The sequence below is a fragment of the Chrysochloris asiatica genome, unplaced genomic scaffold (genome assembly GCF_000296735.1).
Source record: "Chrysochloris asiatica unplaced genomic scaffold, ChrAsi1.0 scaffold00116, whole genome shotgun sequence".
NCBI classification, from domain to species: domain Eukaryota; kingdom Metazoa; phylum Chordata; class Mammalia; order Afrosoricida; family Chrysochloridae; genus Chrysochloris; species Chrysochloris asiatica.
The window spans coordinates 5,447,502-5,466,873 of NW_006408634.1; the positions used below are offsets into that span (position 1 = coordinate 5,447,502).

General features: G+C 50.8%; 2 protein-coding genes across 2 annotated transcripts; both read left to right on the forward strand.

Moving 5' to 3' along the window:
* The first annotated feature begins 1,861 nt into the window (after positions 1 to 1,861).
* KLK15 (kallikrein-related peptidase 15) lies at positions 1,862 to 4,696 on the forward strand. The gene is made up of 5 exons (XM_006868377.1): positions 1,862 to 1,883; positions 2,623 to 2,776; positions 3,196 to 3,479; positions 3,595 to 3,734; positions 4,544 to 4,696. Exons 1-5 carry the CDS (start codon positions 1,862 to 1,864, stop codon positions 4,694 to 4,696), a joined length of 753 nt encoding a protein of 250 aa, XP_006868439.1.
* A 1,255-nt stretch (positions 4,697 to 5,951) lies between these two features.
* On the forward strand, positions 5,952 to 13,051 carry KLK1 (kallikrein 1). Its single transcript, XM_006868378.1, has 6 exons — positions 5,952 to 5,965; positions 6,914 to 6,963; positions 8,900 to 8,930; positions 10,436 to 10,624; positions 11,012 to 11,147; positions 12,869 to 13,051. Exons 1-6 carry the CDS (start codon positions 5,952 to 5,954, stop codon positions 13,049 to 13,051), a joined length of 603 nt encoding a protein of 200 aa, XP_006868440.1.
* Positions 13,052 to 19,372: the final 6,321 nt, after the last annotated feature.

Sequence of the window (19,372 nt, forward strand, 5' to 3'; positions counted from 1 at the left end):
ACTCACTCCCACACCCTCTCCTCACCTATAGGTGTTCCTCAGAGCTCCCCCACACTGCCCACCTCTCCTCGGGCTCTCTCTGTCCTCTCTTCCCACCCTACCCCTCACCTGCCTGTGCACCCACCTGGAGCCTCCACCCACCTCCAGCTTGGACTGGCCGGTGCAGCCTTGGTGACCAGCTGGTCAGCCCCATTCCTCCTCTCTCCTCCACAGGGGAACCTCACCCTTCCTTTAAACCCCACCCACCACACCCATGTCCCCCTGGACTCCCCAGGGCCCTCGGCCTAGCTCCTGACCTTGGCAGACAGAGTGTGATCACGGGGTCTGGCTGTGCAGACCTGTTACCATGTGTGTGTCTGTGTGTCTATCTGTGTGTCTGTGTGTCTACCTCTGTGTCTGTGTATCCACATATGTGTGTGTCTCTATGTGTGTCCATGTATGTCTGTGTGTCCGTGTGTGTATGTCTGTGTGTCCGTGGGTGTGTTTGGGGGGCAGTGTGTCTGACTCTGTGTGTGTTTCCATGTGTTTGTCTATGTGCACCTGTGTATGTGTGTGGCCATGTGCATCTCTGTGTATCATGTTTGTCCGTGTGTCTGTCTGTCTGTGGGTGCATCCATGTGCCCATGTGTCCGTGTGTGTTCCATGTGTGTCTTTGTGTGTCCCTGTGGGTCTGTGTGTGCCTAGGTGTGTGACTATCTGTATCCGTGTATATGTGTCCATGTGGTTCTGTGTGTGCCCAGATGTGTGACTATGTGTATCCATGTGTGTGTGTGTTCATGTGTGGCTGTGTGTGTGTGATCAGGTATGTGACTATGTGTATCCATGTGTGTGTGTCCATGTGTGTCTTGAGTGTGTGTCAGTGCATGTACCTGTATGTGTCCATGTGGGTCTGTGTGTGCCCAGACATGTGATTATGTGTATCCATGTGTGTGTGCCCATGTGGATCTGTGTGTGTGTGCTCAGGTGTGTGACTATGTGTATCCATATGTATGCCCATGTGTGGCTGTGTATGTCCAGACATGTCCATGTGTGGCTGTGTGTGTGCTCAAGCATGTGACTATGTGTATCTGTGTGTGTCCATGAGTGACTATGTGTGTGTTCTGGCATGTGACTATGTGTATCCGTGTGTGTGCGTCCATGTGGGTCTGTGTGTACACCTAGGTGTGTGACTATGTGTATCCATGTGTGTGTGTCCATGTGAGGCTGTGACCTCGAGGAGATGGATCCCTGTTGATCCTGTGACCTTATGCCATCCTGTGTGTGTGTCCTTGTTCATGCTGTAGCTTTGTGTGTCTGTGTGTCTGTGTGTATGTGTGTGTGAGTGTGCAGGTACACAAGGCCCGTGTGTCCCCATTCTCCTCACACGTGTGAACACTGTCTCCATATGTGAAACCCATGAGTGACCTCGAGCACCACGCATCTGACGTGGGCTCCCACCTGTTGCTGTTGGTGCCATGGGGTCGATTCTAACTCCTAGTGGCTCCATGTGATGGAGTCAAACTGCACCATCGGGTGTTCTAGGCTGGAGCCCTGGTGGCACTGTAGGATAAGCACTGGACTGCTAACCATAAGGTCAGCAGTTCAGACCCACCAGCTGCTCTGCAGGAGAAAGATGAGGCTTTCTGCTTCTGCAGACATTCATGCCATTGGAAACCCTCTACAGGGCTGCTTGTGTCAAAAGCAACTTGCTGGCAGTAGACTTTGTGTTTTTTTAATCTTTACAAAAGGATCCTTGGTGGCACCATGGTTAAGTGCTCAGATAAGAACAAAAAGGTTGAAGCCATCAGTCACTCCATAAAAAAAAAAAAGATGAGGCAGTGAGCTTCAGTAAAGATGGTGGGTGTGGCTGTTATTAAGCGTCATGGAATTGGTCCTGACTCCTAGTGAGTCTGTGTGGGGTTTCCAAGGCTGTACATCTCTAGGGGAAGAGAAAGCCTCAATTTTCTCCTGCAGAGTGGCTGATGGACTCAAACCACCGACCGTGTAGTTAACAGGCCAATAGGTAACCCACTACGTCATGTAGGCTATAGTCATATACGCATATGAATTGCTGTGCAGTGATTCTGGAAGATGCAACCCATATGTGTCCAAATGAATTCAGCTTCGTTCGGACTGTCCATATCTGTGCCTAAACTTGGGAACCCCGTTGTGCATACATGGATCCATGACCTCGAGTAGCTGCATCCAAGTACTTGTAGGACACACAGAGTTTGGACAAGATGTCCAGGACCTGGGACCAAGACTGTATGTGACAGATACTGAGACGCCACATTCCTTTGACACCTGTCAGAGGTTGGTGAGCTTGAATGACTGGTGCCAACTGATGACTTGTCCCAACTTGTATCCAGTATCCCTGTCTCCATCCCCAATCACAGAACACATTGACCTTGGTCTTTCCCCACTCCTTCTTCCAGAGTCCCATAGAAAATGAGATGGGGGAAGTAGGGACACAGCTCTGGAAAAACAATAAGCAACCATTATTATTAAAGTTATAAAAGTTAGTATTTGAAAGAAAAAAAATATGTTGGGCTTCTGAGGAAATTGAAGAAAGGTGTATTGAAGCATATGGGGCAAGAGTGGGGAAAGGGGCTGTCCCCAGGGATCTTCTACTTTCTCTCCTAGTGGCCCAGGAAGGTGACAAGGTCCGGAAAGGTGAGGAGTGTGCACCCCACTCTCAGCCTTGGCAGGTGGCCCTCTTTGACAAAGGGCGCTTCAACTGTGGCGCCTCCCTCATCTCCTCACAGTGGGTACTCTCCGCAGCCCACTGCCAAAGCCGGTATGAAGGGCAGGGCTTAGAGGCCTGAGGGGTGGTCTGGGCGTGGAACTCTTAAGGCTTCAGGAGGTGGTGGCTGGGGTCTGGGCTGCTGGGTTTAGGGGAGAGGGGAGCCCAGTCCCCGGGGCTCTGAAGGAGGGAGAAGCTAGAATCCCAGACCTAGGAAAGGAGAGAGAAAGGGTCTGAATTGTATGTTTCTGAGACAGAACGGAGACGCCTAGCAAGGCTCCATCTCCTGAAACTCTAATGTGGTAAGGGTCTAGGATCTGGGATTCCTGAGTTCTAAGAAAGGAAAATCCGGAGCCTGGAGGCAGAGTTGCAGGTGTGTGAGGGCCAGGGTCTTAGGAGAGGGTAATGGAGTCCCAGCTTTTTGATCTGTCTATCTTCTACTCCACTGGGGGGTAAATCACTCGCCCGCGTAGCTCCATGCGCTTGCGCCTGGGCGAGCACAACCTGCGCAAGCGCGATGGCCCTGAACAATTGAGAGCTGTTTCCCGAGTCATCCCGCATCCAAATTATCAGGCTCGCAGCCACCAACACGACATCATGTTGTTGAAGCTGATGCGGCCAGCACGCCTCACTAGGCAAGTGCACCCTGTGGCCTTACCAAAGCAGTGCCCCCGCCCAGGGGATGCCTGCGTGGTGTCTGGCTGGGGCCTGGTGTCCAGCGATGAGCCCGGGATCACTGGGAGCCCTGAGTCACAAGGTGCGTGAGAGACGCTGGATGTTGATCCCTGAGGAGCACTAGTCTCCAGGGCCTCTGGGTGGAGGTAACAAGGGTTGAGTTTATGAGTCCGTTACAAGTTTCCTTTCTTTCCCAGTGAGTCTCCCAGATACGTTGCATTGTGCCAACATCAGCATTATCTCCACTGCATCTTGTAACAAGGATTACCCTGGACGTCTGATGAAAAACTCAATGGTGTGTGCAGGTGTGGAGGGCGGAGGCACCGACTCCTGTGAGGTCAGAGCCGAGAGGGAGCCACCCGGGATGGGAAGGTGGATGGGGGAAAGTCGGGGTATTTGGATGAGGGCATGGAACCAGAGGATACGTTTGGGGGTGAAGTTGGAAGAGTAGTTAGAATGGCGAGTTTAGGTTGGAGTTGGGATTGGCTAGAGTTTGGGTTGAATGACCATGAGGTTGGATTGAGACTCATGGGTTGGGGTTGGGAATGGGTATATTTGCTTTGCTTTTGGATGGGAAACATATCGGAGTTGAATTGGGAATGGAAGTAGGTTTGGTTGGAAGACCTAGAAACAGGTGTTGAGCTGAACAGGATATGGGTATGGACTTGGTTTGATTTGGAATGGGGGTGATGTGGGGATGATGTTAACCTGGGCTGAGGTTGTCTGGAGTTGGGTTGGAATTAGGTTCAATGAGTTGTACTGAGTTTAGTTGGGTTGGGGTTGTGTAGGGTTGCACTGGGTTGAATTGGGCTTTGAGCCCCATGGGATGGGTTGAGTTCAGTTGGATTAAGTTCAGTTGATCTGGGGTTGCATGTATTATTGTTGTTAAGTGCTATGGAGTCAGTTCTGACTCAAACCAACCCTGTACAGGGTTTCTGAGGAGCAGCTGGTGGGTTTGAACTGCTGATATTGTTGTTCACAGCCTGGTGCTTATCCTACAGCGCCACACTAGGGTTGCACGGAGTGGGATTATTGGGCTGAGCTGGGTTCGATTGATTTTGCATTGAGGTTGTAAACAGGAATGGGAATGGGGCACGCGAATCAGATGGTTTCTAACTCAAGCTGAAATCCCTCTTCTCTCTACAGGGTGATTCTGGAGGACCCCTAGTCTGTGGGGGATTCCTGCAGGGCATTGTGTCCTGGGGTGATGTGCCTTGTGACACCACCAGCAAGCCCGGTGTCTATACCAAAGCCTGCAACTACCTGGAGTGGATCAGAGAAACCATGAGAAGAAACTGACTGGTTTCATCTACTGACAGAGCAGAAGTTCCACTGGCTGACTAGCTGCCCCATCTTCACCTGGGACAAGACTGGATCATCCCCCAAGACCCTGTCCAAGCCTCAGATTTAGCCATGGACTTGTTCCTTCTGGGGTCAGAGATGGTGCTCAGGGTCACCTGTTAAACACCAAGACAGCAGAGACCACTGATCCAAGTTTCTGTGCATAAGTTTCTGTGACTGTCTTCTGGGGATGGAGGGAAATGAGAGTCAGAGCCTGCGTGGGGAGGAGACACATAAGTAACCCAGAACTACCCTACCCTCTTCCTTTTCACCCAGTGCTCTGATCCCTAGGTGAGAATAAAGGGCATGAAGCAGAGCTCTGTGTATTCAACACATGACCAGCTGTGTGATTGATCAGGAGCAGCTGAGACCCAGTCTCCCTCAACCTCAGTTTCTTCTGACAGTGGGCATCATAATATGGGCTTGCTCATAGAGTTGTCACAGTGCATTCATATGAACTGGTAAGAAGAGTGCCTGGCACTGGGTAAACACGCCTATCTCCGGATGCCCAGTGAAAAGGTCTAGTACACACGACATTACCAGAATTTACGTATTTTTCTTCAAGGGTTAGGACTTCCTGGTCTTGTTAGGTGCCATTGAGTCCATCTTGACTCATAATAGCATCATGTGATAATAGAATTTTGCCATAGGGTTTTCTAGGCTATAATCTTTCTGCCAAGCTGCTTGGTGGCTTCAAACCACCAAACTTTCGGTTAGCAACACAACACTTAACTGTTGAACCACCAGGGATCCTTAGTGATGTTGTTAAGTGCTGTCAGGTTGGTTCCAACTCAACGATCCTGTATTGGGTTTCCAAGGAGCGGCTGGTGAATTTGAACTGCCGACCTTGTGGTTCAAACTGACCTTGCAGTCTAGTGCTTTAGCTATGGTGAAATGGCAACTGTTCTTCAGGCTCCTGATAATACAGCAGAGCCTGGGCTCGATGAGTTGCTGTGATTTGACTGAACAGCCCAGATAATGTGTCAGAAGCTTATCGATTAACTTTTGAGGCCATAGGGATCTAGTTCCTGATACTCTTTGGAGACTCCAAAATGTGATCTTCAAGGTCACTGAATGTTGAAGTACCTCAACTTGTCTCTGAAACTTACACATTTAATTGGCAGGCAGGGGAGCATTAGATTTTGCACTGGGAGTGCTCTTGACTTAGGAAGAAAGGGACTCCAACATCCCTGGGACTTTGAAAGGTGGCAATATGAGCTTCCAGATGTAGGGAACAGGAAGTGGGGAATCACTGGGATCTCCACATTGTTTGGAGGACAGGAATAACCCTGGATGTTGCAATGGTAGGGAACTTACTCTGAGACACACAGGAAACTTTATCTGCATTCCTGCATCTGGGGTGACTAGGATTATGGGTAATTTGTACTCAAGACTTTATTATAAGAGGAGTAATGCACTTAGACATATTATCGGGAAGGACCAGTCCCTGGAGAAGGACATCATGCTTGGTAAAGTGGAGGGTCAGTGTAAAAGAAGAAGACCCCCAATGAGATGGATTGACACAGGGGCAGCAGCAATGGGCTCGAGTGTAGCAACAGGACCGGGCAGTATTTTGTTCTGTTGTGCATAAGGTGGCTATGAGCCGGTACCAACTCAATGGCACCTAACAATAACAACAATAAATGCATTTGGGGCACCAGATTCCGATCTGGAGGCACGGGAATCGAGTTGTGAGCTAAGGCTCACGTGCAAGGGGAGCTGGGAGCTGAGGGACTGATGTCTGGTCTCAGAACCCCACTGATGGAATCCGAGGGCACACTGAGACTTGGGTGCAAAGGGCTGACATGAGGATTAGGCATATGAGACTTTGTACCCGGGGGTCAGTGATTCCCCCACCCCTGTTTCTGGGCCCCTATCAGCCTCTCCTCACTGGTGCTCTCCTCAAGACCAGGTCCTGTGAGCTACAGGTCCTGCCCAGTCTGACCTCAGTCCCTGGGAACGCATCCAGGGTGACCCAGGGTTCTCAAAACAACAGGTGCTGCTTCTCCCGCCCCTTCCACGGCTTTGAGGGTGGGCAGGGCCTTGACCAGCATCTGTATGACTTTGAGGTCAACGTAGTGCACTGGGAGAGTTGAGGGTTTTTAAAGGTTCCCCAGGGAGGCTCCTCAGCATCTAGCTGACTACCAGCCTGTCCCTGGACACCTCCGTCACTAGATGGTTCCTGATCCTGTGCCTCATCCTGCCTCTGGGGGCTACTGGAGGGGAGGATGCAGGAGGGTGAGTGGATCCTACACTCATGTGGCTCCTCTTTACCCCCCGTAAGTCCCTCCCTCTCACCCAGCATCTCAGCCTCTCCCTCCAATCCACAGGCTCAGACACCAACTGTTTTCCCATCTCTCCTAGACCCATGTCAGAACTTGACCCTCTTCCCTCCCTGCAGTCCTCATGCCACACTAGGTCCCTGCTCCCTGCCAAGAGCTCCCAGAACTTCCTTCCCAGACAGCTCCCTAACTTCATCCCTTTTACCAAAGTGGCAGAGCCTGGACCTCTCTGTCTTTCCTTCCTTGGTGGACCCCAACTCTTCCAAGGAGCTCACCCAATCCCACCAGTTCCTGGACCCTGATCATACCCTCCCTTCTATACTCTAGATTTCAGGGGTCCAGTGATCCTGCTCTTGATCCTCCAAATCCTACCATAACCCCCTGACTTTTCCCAACCAGCTGTCAGCTCTCAGTCCCTGGCTTCTGCACCCCCAATCCTGATCCAATGACCCCAAATTCCACCAGAAACCCATGAGTCTTCCCAAGCAAATGATCTGACATATGGCTCCTTATTGGCCTTCATCCTGATATGGGGAGGTGGGCTCTGTAGCCTGCCCCTCCTTCCTCAGCTCTTTGTCCCAGTGCCCCCATCCAACACCTCCCTCCTAAAAGTACCACACAAATCCTCCAACCACCTCTCCCGGCTCCAGCTCTTCTCCTACCTGAAACTCACCTCTCTAAGTCTGGCTTTCTGGAGTCCCAAGATTCCAATACCGTCTCCTTCCAATATATGATTCTTGGACACCACACACACATAGTAGGCCCTCTAGTCCATCCACAGACACTTGGAGCCTGTTTCCCACACCCTGCTCTATTCCTGCCCAGGAGAACCCAGTTCCCTTCATTCAGTACCATCAGCCCTTCACCCCTCCCCTTCAGAAACAAAGAGCCCCGCCCTCAGTCTCCTCCACAATGACTGTGTCTCACTGGGGTTCCTCCAGAGCCAACTCTCCTCTAGGACACCTCTCCCTTCTCAGCATGCTATTCTAAGTCACAGGACCCCACAGCCTCACAGGCTCCCTCTCCCAGCCCTTAACACTAACACTTTCCTTCACCCTTGAATCTGGAACCCCAAAGCCCCACTGACCCCTTCCAGGGACCCCCAAGTTAGTCCCCAAGGTTCCCAGCCTGGATGTCCATAATTGGCCTCCCAGACCTGATTCCCTAAGTCTGCATCCTACTCATAAACCCAATAGCCCACCAAAGCTTTGACCCTTCCTCAACCTGGAATCCCTTAAACCTGTCCATCCCTACTCTCACAGCCCCAACTTCCACTCATGGGGTTCTAACCCCTGGATTCTGGGATCTCTGCTCCTCTCAGAAACACAGCTTCCTGTGCCTCAGTTTCAGACCCCAAGCTGCCCAATCCCCCACCCCACTACCTGTTCTACAGACCACCTTGGTGTCTCCCACCCTGATTCCAGTATCTGCTCAGATCTCAAAGCATGAAGTTTTCATTTCTTAATCACGTCCCTTAGTCTCTAACAGCCAGTCTTCAAGATTTGATGTTGTTAAGTGAGGTGGAGTTGGTTCCGATTCATAGCAACCCTGTGTAGCTGGTACGTTTGAACTGCCGACTTTGTGGTTCAAACTGAATTTGTGACCCAGTGTTTATCCTACAGAACCACACTAAGACTCCGTGATACAACCCCCAAATGCCACCAGATACCCCTGCTTCTTCCCTATCAAACTATCTGGCCAATCACCCACATGTGCCATCCCAGGCATGGCTGCAGAATTCTGGGCCCTTGTCAACAACACTTGCCCATCTCCACCTGCCTCTAACTCTGATCCTTGTCCCCAGTGCCCCTCTCAATCTCTGCCCTGCCTGCCAAGGCAGCCTCCCCTGAACCAGTACTCACTCCATGGGTGCTACACCCCTCCCCCATCCAGTCCCAGATCATTGGAGAGTAGGAGTGTCTGAATATCCCCAGCTGTGGCAAGTGGCTGTGTAGTTTACATGAAGTCTGAGTGTCAGGGTGTCCTGATAGACCCCAAGTGTGTGCTCACAGCCGCCCATGGCAGAAGCAAGTGAGTAGGGGCAGGGGGCTTGAGGAGGGGTCACCTGGGTTTCCACTGAATGAGCAGGGTACCTTTCCCCTAGGGAAGTTAAAGGAGAGACTGGGAACAAAAGGGAGAGAGAGAAGGTGGTGATCCAGGTCAGAGAGAGACAAACAGGGGTGGGGCTGGACCAGCCCACAACATCCGTCCCATGGCTGAGTGTCTTCTCTGTGTCTCACTCTCTCTCTCTCTCTCTCTATCTATCTATCTCTCTCTTTCTCTGTCTTTTGGTCTCACTGTCTGTCTCTCTCTCTCTCTGTCTCTTGGTCTCACTGCCTCTCTCTCTCTCTGTCTGTCTTTTGGTCTCACTGTCTCTCTCTCTCCCTCTCTCTCTCTCTGTCTGTCTTTTGGTCTCACTGTCTCTCTCTCTCTCTCTGTCTCTTGGTCTCACTGCCTCTCTCTCTCTCTGTCTCTTGGTCTCACTGCCTCTCTCTCTCTCTCTCTCCGTCTCTTGGTCTCACTGCCTCTCTCTCTCTCTCTATCTATCTCTCTCTCTCTCTCTCTCTCTTGGTCTCACTGTCTCTCTCTCTCGTTGTCTCTTGGTCTCTCTCTCTCTCTCTCTCTCTCTCTGTCTGTCTAGCTCACTGGCTCTGGTTGCATCTCTCTCTTGTGACCATGTTTTGGTCTCTATCGCCCAGTCTCTATACTGGCTCTGTGTCTCCTTCTGTCTCGTCCTTCATCTCTGACCACAGCTCTGACCACTCTTTGTCTGGGTCTCTGTCTAACTCTTTGTCCCATCATTCGACACCCACACCCCCCAGAAATCCTCCCAGGACCTGTGGGAGGCTCTCTGTCCCCTCTGCCCCCAGTCCCACCCTCTAGGATAATAAGTCTGCTCTAGGGAGACTCTAGGAAGGACTGGAGTGAGCTGGAGCTTGGGAGGGAGAAGCTAGGGAAGGAGAAAGGGAAAGAGTAGAAGAGGGAGGAAGGGTGATCTGGGAGGGAAGGGGCCAGGCTCCCACCCACTGGGGAACCAGTACAACTGTGGCAGCTGCAGCCTTTCTCTTCCTCTCCCACCCCCACCCCCAAACCCACCTCCACCTTCCTGTCCCATTTCCCTCATCTCTCAGCTTCCCAGGTCTTCTCTGTCCCCATTTTTCCTGCTCTGTCCCTCTCTCAAGTATGTCTGTGTCTCATTCCCCTTCTGTTCTCCTCATTCCCTGTTTTTCCCTGTAGTCATTTCTCATTGTTTCTCGTTCTGTCTTTTTCCTTCATTTCGCACTAACTCTCACACACACACACACACACACACACACACACAGAGACAGACAGAGAGAGAGAGAGATTACCAGATCTGGGCGGATCACCACAACCCGGAAGAATCTGAAGAGACAGTCCAATGTGCCCACATCAGCTTCCACGTCCCCCAGCCAGGCTACAACATGAGCTTCCTGAAGAATAGGAATAATTCTCCATACCCCAAAAAGGATTACTACAGCAATGACATTATGCTGCCCCACCTAAAGAAGTCCATGGAGATCACAGAGGCTGAGAAGGTACTGGACCTGCTCTCTGGGGAGCACCTGCATCGCCTCGGGCTAGCGTAGCACTGAGCCAGAAGGCAACACTTGATGAACCATGTTGGATGAAGTCAACTCCGGGGTCTTAAGGAGGAGGGCGCTGAGACTCCTGAGTCTGAAGGAAGAGGGGGTGAGGCACCTAGGGGTGGAGGAGGAGGAGACAGTGGTCCAAGATACCCAGTTCTGAGGAAGGAGGGTGCTGAGTGAGACCCCCAGGTATGAAGAAGGAAGGGCTAAGACTTCCAGGTCTGAAGGAGGAGGGGCTGAAACACCCAAGTCTGAGGGAGGAAGGGGCTCGGGATGGGGTCAGCATCTGCTGAAGTAGACACCTGGGACTTCTGACTCTGCAGGAGGACCAGGTGGAAGAACATGGTGGGCCAGACACAGCCCTGTTTCTCCCTGGCCTGTAGCTGTGTGTACCCAGATGATATACAATGTGAGCATCTCAAACACGTGTCCAATGACGTGTGTGCCAGTGCCCAGACCAGTGATAACAAAGTCTATGCTGTGTGCTGGGCATATGAAGGGCAGCAAAGATGCCTGTTGGTGAGTCAACCTCCCCTCGCCCCACAAATCCACCAGCAGGATTGAGGGAGGGGCCCCGGTACCATGTGGGGTGAGGACCCCAAGCTCAGGAGACATTTGTCTCCACTACTTCCCAGCTGTAGCTGCCTTCACTCCCGCCCACAGCATCGTCCAGGCCCACTCACCCTCCCCATCACAGTTCCTCCATGCCTCCCTTCACCGCACATTTACTGACCACTTGCTATAAGCCCAGTGCTGTCCTAGACCCCGGCAGAACAGGAGTGAACGAGACACAGAAAGTCCTCTCTCTTAGATGGGGACAGGGATCCACAGTAAACACCACACATAAATGGCAGTGAGCATCAGGAGAAGAGATGGGCTGTGGGGACACGGAGGAGAGCTAGGAGTACTGGGAGGAAGAGATCCCACTGACAAGGTGAGACTCAAATACCTGGAGCAGGTGAGGGGAGAGCCCTGTGGAAGTCTAGGGGAAGAGCAGAGGGAAGAGCAAGTGCAAAGCCCTGTGGTGGGGTGGGCTGGTGAGTGAGGAAGAGTGAGGAGCCCCTGTGGGTGGAGCTTAGTGATGAAGGGGAAGAGGGCAGGAGAGGACATCAGAGAGGAGAAGGGATAGACCTGCAGGTATATTTCTCTCCCTTGGAGGGAATTGCAGCTGTGGGTGTTTGAGGCTCTGACTTGGGTGTCAAGGGTTCCCTCTGGTGACTGTGTGGGGAACAGACTGCAGGGAGCCTATGAATCAGGATGACGCTGGGTGCTGGACCAGGGTGGTGGCAGGGAGGGCAGAAGGGTCCCATTCTCCAGATGTGTGAAAGAGAGCCTGCAGGTTATGCTGACTGATAGCAAGTGAGGAGCGAGAGGCAGAGAGGAGTCAAGGACCCTCCCAAGCTGTTGTCCTCAGTGACAGCTGAGTATCTCCAAGGAGACAGCTCACTGCACCACACACACACACACACACACACATACACATGTACCCCTCCACCACACACACAGATGCACCCCCACCCACACATCACCCTGGTGAGAACCAGGTCCAAGATGAGTCCAGTGGCTTCCCCCAAATCCTCTCCTCCTTCACCCCAGGTTCCCCAGCCCCCCAGCTACTGAACCTCCCATCCCTCCACCTTCCCACTGTGGATCAATCCCAAAGCTTGATCCCTCCTGCCTCCCCACCCCGGCTCCCTGATTGTCCCTCCTTTCCATTCCACTGCCCAGCCCCAGATCAGTCCTTGTCCATGGACACCTGGATCCTCTCCCAGCCTTCAGTACCTGCCCTTTAGCCCAACCCCCACCTGATCCCAGTGGGTCATTCACTCTCAGAACTGACCCTGCCCCTCCCCTGCTCACAGTCCTTCTGTGGCTCTCCAGTGCTTCTAGGGTGGGGTGTCCAGTTATGGCAAACTTCCTGGGAGAGCTGGCATCTGAGATAAGAACTGAGGGTGAGGGCTGGTGTAGACGGATCCTGCCCATCCTCCCACTGACCTGTCTGCGGGGACTGACTCCTGGACATCCAAGTGCCACCATCCCCACTGGGCAGAACTCCAGCCCCTGTCCCCTCACTGGGACTCCCTGCCAACCTTCTTGTGGGTCTGGACTCTGGAGGCAAATGTCTCTTCCCAGACCTGGGCAGCTTCTGTCTCTGAACTGCAAGTCCAGGTCTGAGGCGGGGTTGCCAGGCCTGACCTGGGTCTTGCTGACCTTTCTCATGCTCCCCCTTGTGTTCTTAGGGTGACTCGGGCGGCCCACTGGTCTGCAATGGCGTGTTGCAGGGTATCCTGTCTTCGGGTCACAACCCATGTGGCAAATCCGAAGCGCCAGCTGTCTACACGTACAGAGTGATTTCACACGTGGACTGGATCCGGGCCCTCACCTCGCCTGTACCCACATTAAACTCGAATGTACAGCAATAGCTGGTGTCTTCATCCTTTATGGACGCTGGGCCCCTGGGAGCTCAGGAGGCACCATGTTGTCCGGAGACTGAGGTCAGCAGCAGGGAGGGAAAGGAAGGGGCAGAGGCAAGTGCAGACAAACAGGCCGGCCAAGTCTCCAGCCCAAACAGGCAGGGCAGGGACAAGAGGCCGGTTCCCAGGCCCCGGGGCGGACCCTGCCCTGATGTCTAGGCGAGTAATGGAGGGTCAGGAGTCAGAGATGGGTTGGTTGCTCACGTTTTATGATGGGGAGGGGGCTGGAAACCAGTAAGGCAGCAGAGAGGAGTTAGACAAGACGCACCTCCCAGAGAAGGGGGCTTATTTTGAAGAGGGGCTGACTACATGGAACTCCCGTCAGCTTGTAGTTCTCCTGGCCGCTGAGTGGACATGGGGGCGGGGCAGGGCCTCTAGAATAGGAGTCGGGGATGTGGCAATCCTGGGTTTGGAAGCATGGAGTGAGGTTTCGAGGCCTGAAAGAGGGGAGACTTGCTGGGATGGGACCTGACTAGACTGAGGGTGAAACCACGCAAAAGACCCCTAGGCTGGCAGGACAATGGGGGTGGGCTCCGAAGAAGGACCTAGTGTAGAGACAGGGTGAGAACTTAGTAGATGGGGCCAGAGCCTCTCAGGTGGTCCTAGCTCAAGAGCTTTGTTTTCAGGAATTGAGGCCTTTTAGGAAGGTTGGGCTCCTAATGGGAGGCAGTTCCTTAACCTCCGGGAGGTGGACACGCTGAAGCGGACGGGGCCCAGCACCTAGCCAAGGTTACTGGTCAGGGCTCATCTGAGGAGTTCAACGCCTTAAGAGAGTTTAGGGGTTCCCTTATGTTGACTGAATAAACTTCGGGCAGTTTCAGCATGCCCTCTGGGGCCAGCTGTTTGGACAAACGCCTCGAGGCTCTCCGGCGGAAGTTCATCTGCCATTCCTGGGAAGGTTCCCCTCTGCTCCACATGCCCACGTGGTTCAAATAAGACAGCGTTCCTGAGAAGGGGCATTCGCTTCTGACCCCTCTCCTCCTTTGTGGATGATCTGCCCCTCCCACTCACTTCCATCTGACCCAAATCTCTACCTCCTGTTCTCCCAAGACTTGTCTACTACCCTGCAAAGCCCCACCATTTCCTCCCCAAACCCACTCTTCCTTCTGGGACCCCGCCCTTCCTCCCAAGACCTCGCCCTTCCTCCCAAGACCACGCCCTTCCTCCCAAGACCACGCCCTTCCTCCCAAGACCACGCCCTTCCTCCGTTGAGGCCCCGCCCTCACCGGCCCACAGCATCAAGGCACTGGCGCCCCAGCACAGGTAGAAAGTCACCAGGTAGGATACCTGTGGCTTTGGGTGCAGCATGTGGCAGTTGATTATGAAGAGCATCAGACTGAAGAATATCAGGAGCCCTGCACTAGGGTGGGGCCAGAGATGGACATGAGGCTGGACAAGGACCACCAAAAGAGGAAAGAGAAATATCTTTTCCCACCCTCCATGAGAAGCAGAGGGAAGTGCCCACATCCCTGCAAACACAGATACCTAGAGACCAAAGAAAAAAGACAATGAAATAGATGATACCGCTCACACTCCCTACATGCAATTTCACACACACTCATTCACAATGACAGAAAAAAAGGAAAAAGAAAATCACGCAGAGATCCCAAAAGACATTCAAAGGCCGGGACTCTGGTGGTGCCTCCCCAGAGTCAGATAAACCCAGGGAGAGATGCTGCGGGCAGAGAGGGCACCCCTCTCTCTGAGCCCACACTTACCAATGCTGATGCTGAGGAAACTGAAGACCAGGTCGACTTTGGTGAGGCGGCGGAAGGATGGCCGGAAGGAGATACCCATGCAGGGCAGGAGGATTAGGCACAGACCCACAGCCAGAATCATGAAGCCCATACCCAGGTGGATGAGAACTGGGGGAGGAGGAGGTAGGGCTGAGAAGGGACCTAAGCACCCACTAAGGCGTTTCAACAAACCAGCAGACATTTCACACAAATGCCCCAGAGTCATGCGCATGCACTCCTCAAGATTGCTCCCAATGCTGGACAGCTCAGTGAACTCCCTAAGGTTACCCCTGAACACTCCAGAGTTAATCTCCACTAACATACAGACACCCCCAAATTCTAGCTACAGACACCCCCAAATTCTAACTACAGACCCTCAAAATCATTCACACTCACATCTGCAAAATTACCTCCTACAAACCCCCAGACAACTCCCATTCCTACAGCCAACCCCAGGTACCTCTAAAGCCAACTCAAAGTCATCCCCACTCAACCCCAGAGTTGTCCTAAACATTCCTGCTTCTCCCCAAATTCCACAGACACCTTCAACATCAACCCCACGCAGAACACTTTCTTGGGGAATGCCCTCCATCCCAATCCCATAATTGTGGGTTGAGAGATTCCCATTGCATAGCCTGCTCTCTGGGCCACAAAGGTTGTCACATGACTCTGTATGGTGCGGTGAATGACTTAATACTGCCCTGCTAACTGCAGTCTTTGTGACTCCCACCCTGGGTGGACTGGGTGGGACCATGCGAATAAGTTGTATGGAGTCTGTGATAGTTGGGCTTACGTGTCAACTTGCTTAGGTCTTGAGTCTCAGTATGTGTGGCTGTCCTCCATTTGGGATCTGGTGTATTTATTCTCTATTTGGGGATGTGATAGGGACCCTGACCTCCATGTATTAATGAGGCAGGATTCAAGAGGACTAAAGTCACAGACTTTAATCACATTGGCGTCTTTGCTTGAGTCCAGGACCCTCGCACTGAGAACCTCCTAGACCCAGGAGACACAGAAGGAAACAATGTAACACTGGAAAATGCAGGAGGCAGTGAGAAGCAGTGGCAGAGAAACCATAGCAATGGAGGCAGCAGAACCAGGAGATGAGCAAGAAATTGTCTTTCAAGTCACTTAGCAAATAGCTGAGTGCCTTCAGGCAAGAGGCTAGCTAGTAATGAAGCTGCGAGCTAAGTCCTACCATGTTCAATAGACTCCTGTGAACCCGGAGATCTGTTTGGTCAGCAGTATGGCAAGACCTGGTGACTCTTGGGCCCAGAGACAGTGACATAGCCACAGAGGACTAGAGTGGAGAGTAAAAGCTGATAAGAAGAGAGGGCATATGCACAAGAACACCCACACTTGCAGATAATACCCACTTGACCTGACCTCAATGACTGGATGATCAGAGCTCAACTAGAAGAAGAAAGAAGAGGGAAAATAGAATAATCTGATACAATTTGATGAACTTGACCTACACCTATGGATGCAGTAGCTCAAAAGAGGGAACAAATCTTTACAGAGAGGATCATTCCCACCCCCTGGGTAAACAGGGATGGGCAACTTGGACATTGGCTACCCAAAATGGGGAGGCTACAAAGGCAAGAAGTGACTGGCTTACAAGCTTTCCAGAGGACACAGAGGAAGGTAGAATCTCCACTGAGTGGTATCCAATCTGTCCGGGCATGACTGATAAAAGGAGATGGGGCTAGCACTCATGTGGTACAATAGTGAATAAATACTATTAGGACTGACTGTGAGGGTTGGAAATGTAAAGGTAGACATTTTGTAGCAAAAGGAGTGGATTTGTTCATTCTTCTGGTAGTCTGTGGTAGATTCCGTATTCTTCACCAACACCATAATTCAAATGCATCGATTCCTCAGTCCTCCTTACTCATTGTCTAACTTTCGCATGCATGTGAGGCCACTGAAATACCGAGGCCACAGAAAGCAATTGTATTATCCTTCCTCCATGGTTTGCATTGGTAGGATGCAATGCAGAAGTTGCTAATGGCCCCCATGGCCACTTCAGGGCACAGCTTGCCTGAGAAGCCAACACAGAAGAAACTTTCATGAGAAGCAACAGATCTCAGGCACCATTCTGAGAGCATCAGCACCCACCAACGCCTGAATCAGGATAGATCCATCACCCTGGACTCTTCCAGAACTTGAATCCATAAGCTTCATGTTCATCTTACTTAAACCAGTTTGAGTTTGGGAGTTAGAAAAGAGATATTCAGAATAAACAAACAAGATGAATGCTGTACACAGTGTCCTGGCCACCGCTCCCCCGTCAGCTTGTCATACTGTTGTGGTTTGTGCATTGCTGTGATGCTGAAAGCTGTCTCATCAGTATTTTAAATACCAGCAAGCTCGCCCATGGTGGACAGGTTTCAGCTGAGCTTCCAGACTAAGACAGATTTGGAAGGAGAGGCAGTCTACTTCTGAATGTTTAGCTACTGAAGATCTTATTCATAGCAGTGAAACACTGTCAGAAAGCACCAGAATATCGTCAGATATAGTGCCAAAAGATGAGACCTCAGGTTGGAAGGCACTCCAAATATGACTGGGGAAGAGCTGCCTCCTCAAAGTAAAGTTGACTGTGATGACAAAAATGGAGTAAAGCTTTCGGGATCTTCGTTTGCACAAGTCAAAATGAGGAGAAACAGTTGCAAAACATCCATTAATAATCAGAGCACGGAATGTATAAAGTATGAATCTAGGGACACTGGAAGTTGTCAAAAATGAAATGGAATGCATAAAGATCGATATCCTAAGCATTACTGCGCTGAAATGGACTGCTACTGGCCATTTAAAATCTGACAATCTCATGGCTTACTATGTCGGGAATGACAAATTGAAAAGGAATGGCACCGCACTCATCATGGAAAGAACATTTTGAGATCTTGAAGTAGGATAGGATAATATCCACATGCCTACAAAGAAGACCAAGGAGCATAGTGGTTACGAGTTGGGCTGCTAAGCTGAAGGTCAGCAGTTTGAAACTACCAGCTGTTCCACAGAAGAAAGATGAGGCTTTCTGTCCCATAAAGATCTATAGCCTCGGAAACCATATAAAGGGTGACTATGAGTCAGAAGGAGCTCTGGTAGCGTAGTGGTTACGAATCGGGCTGCGAACCTTAAGGTCAGTGGTTCGAAACTACCAGCCGCTCCGCGGGAGAAAGATGAGGCTTTCTACTCCCGTAAAGATTTACACCCTCGGAAACCCTGTACAGGGCCGCTATGGGTCGGACCCGACTCGACGGCACTTAACAACAACAACAACAACAATGAGTCAGAACCGACTCCACGGCACACCACCACCACCAAGTCATCTTTCAGCTGCAAAATTCTATCATCTGTTGATTTAGAGTCCTGGTGTGGCACTGTGAGTTAATGTGCTGGGCTGCAAAGTCAGTTTGAACCACAGGTTGGCAGTTCAAGCTCACCAGCTGCTTCCTCGGAAACCCTATACAGGATCGCTATAGGTCGGGACTGACTTGAAAGCGAATAACCACCTGACACAAGGAAGACAGTTAATACCATTATTATTCCAATTACGCACCAACCACTAAAGGCAGTGAGGGTGCAATCGAAGAATTCTAGAAACTTCTTCAGTCTGAAATGAATAAAACATGCAATCAAGATGTGTTGATAATTACTGGTGATTGGAATGCAAAGGTTAGAAAAAAAAAAAAGAACGATCAATAGTTGGAAAATATGCCTTGATGACAGAAGCGATGCTGAAGATTGCATGATAGAATTTTGTTAGACCAAAAACTTATTCATTGCAAATACCTCTTTTTTAACAACCTGAAAGATGACTTTATACATGGACCTCACCAGATGGAATACACAGAAATCAAATTGACTATATATGTGGGAAGAGGCAGTGGAAAAGTTCCAAAACAGGTCCAGAGACAGAGGGTGGAACAGACCAACAATTGCTGATATGTTCAAAAGTTCAGGCTGAAGCAGAAGAAAATGAAAACAAGTCCATGGGAGCCAAAATATGACCTTGAACATATCCAACCTGAATTTAGAGATCATCTCAAGAATGATTTTATGCATTAGACACTAATGACTGAAGACCAGAAGAGTTCTGGGTTGACATAGAAAATATCATACAAGAGGGAAGCAAAGAGTTATTAAGAAGACAAAAAAGAAGGAAAAGACCAAAATAGATGTCAGAAGAGATTTTGAAACTTGCTCTCCAGAGTAGAGATCCTAAAGCAAATGGATAAAAGAGCTGAACAGAAAATTTCAAAGGGCAGCTTGAGAAGACAAAGCCAAGTATTATAATGAAATGGGCAAAAACCTGAGGTTAAAAAATCAAAAGGGAAAATCATGCTCTGTATTTCTTAAGCTGAAAGAACAAGACAAAATTTAAGCCTTAACTTGCAACATTGAAGGATTGTCTGGGCAGAATATTGAATGACGCAGAAAGCATCAAAGAAAGATTAAAGGAATAACAGAGTCAGTGTACCAAAAATAAATGGTCGCTATTCAACTATTGCAAGAGGTAGCATATGATCAA

Bases quoted from the DNA above. Each gene is read 5' to 3' on its own strand.
- KLK15 (XM_006868377.1), top strand. From the start codon at position 1,862: ATGGAATTGGTCCTGACTCCTA. The intron at 2,777-3,195 runs GTATGAAGGGCA...TCGCCCGCGTAG, and splicing joins GCAGCCCACTGCCAAAGCCG to CTCCATGCGCTTGCGCCTGG. The intron at 3,735-4,543 runs GTCAGAGCCGAG...TTCTCTCTACAG, and splicing joins GAGGCACCGACTCCTGTGAG to GGTGATTCTGGAGGACCCCT.
- KLK1 (XM_006868378.1), top strand. The intron at 10,625-11,011 runs GTAGCACTGAGC...CCTGGCCTGTAG, and splicing joins CTGCATCGCCTCGGGCTAGC to CTGTGTGTACCCAGATGATA. The intron at 11,148-12,868 runs GTGAGTCAACCT...TTGTGTTCTTAG, and splicing joins GGCAGCAAAGATGCCTGTTG to GGTGACTCGGGCGGCCCACT.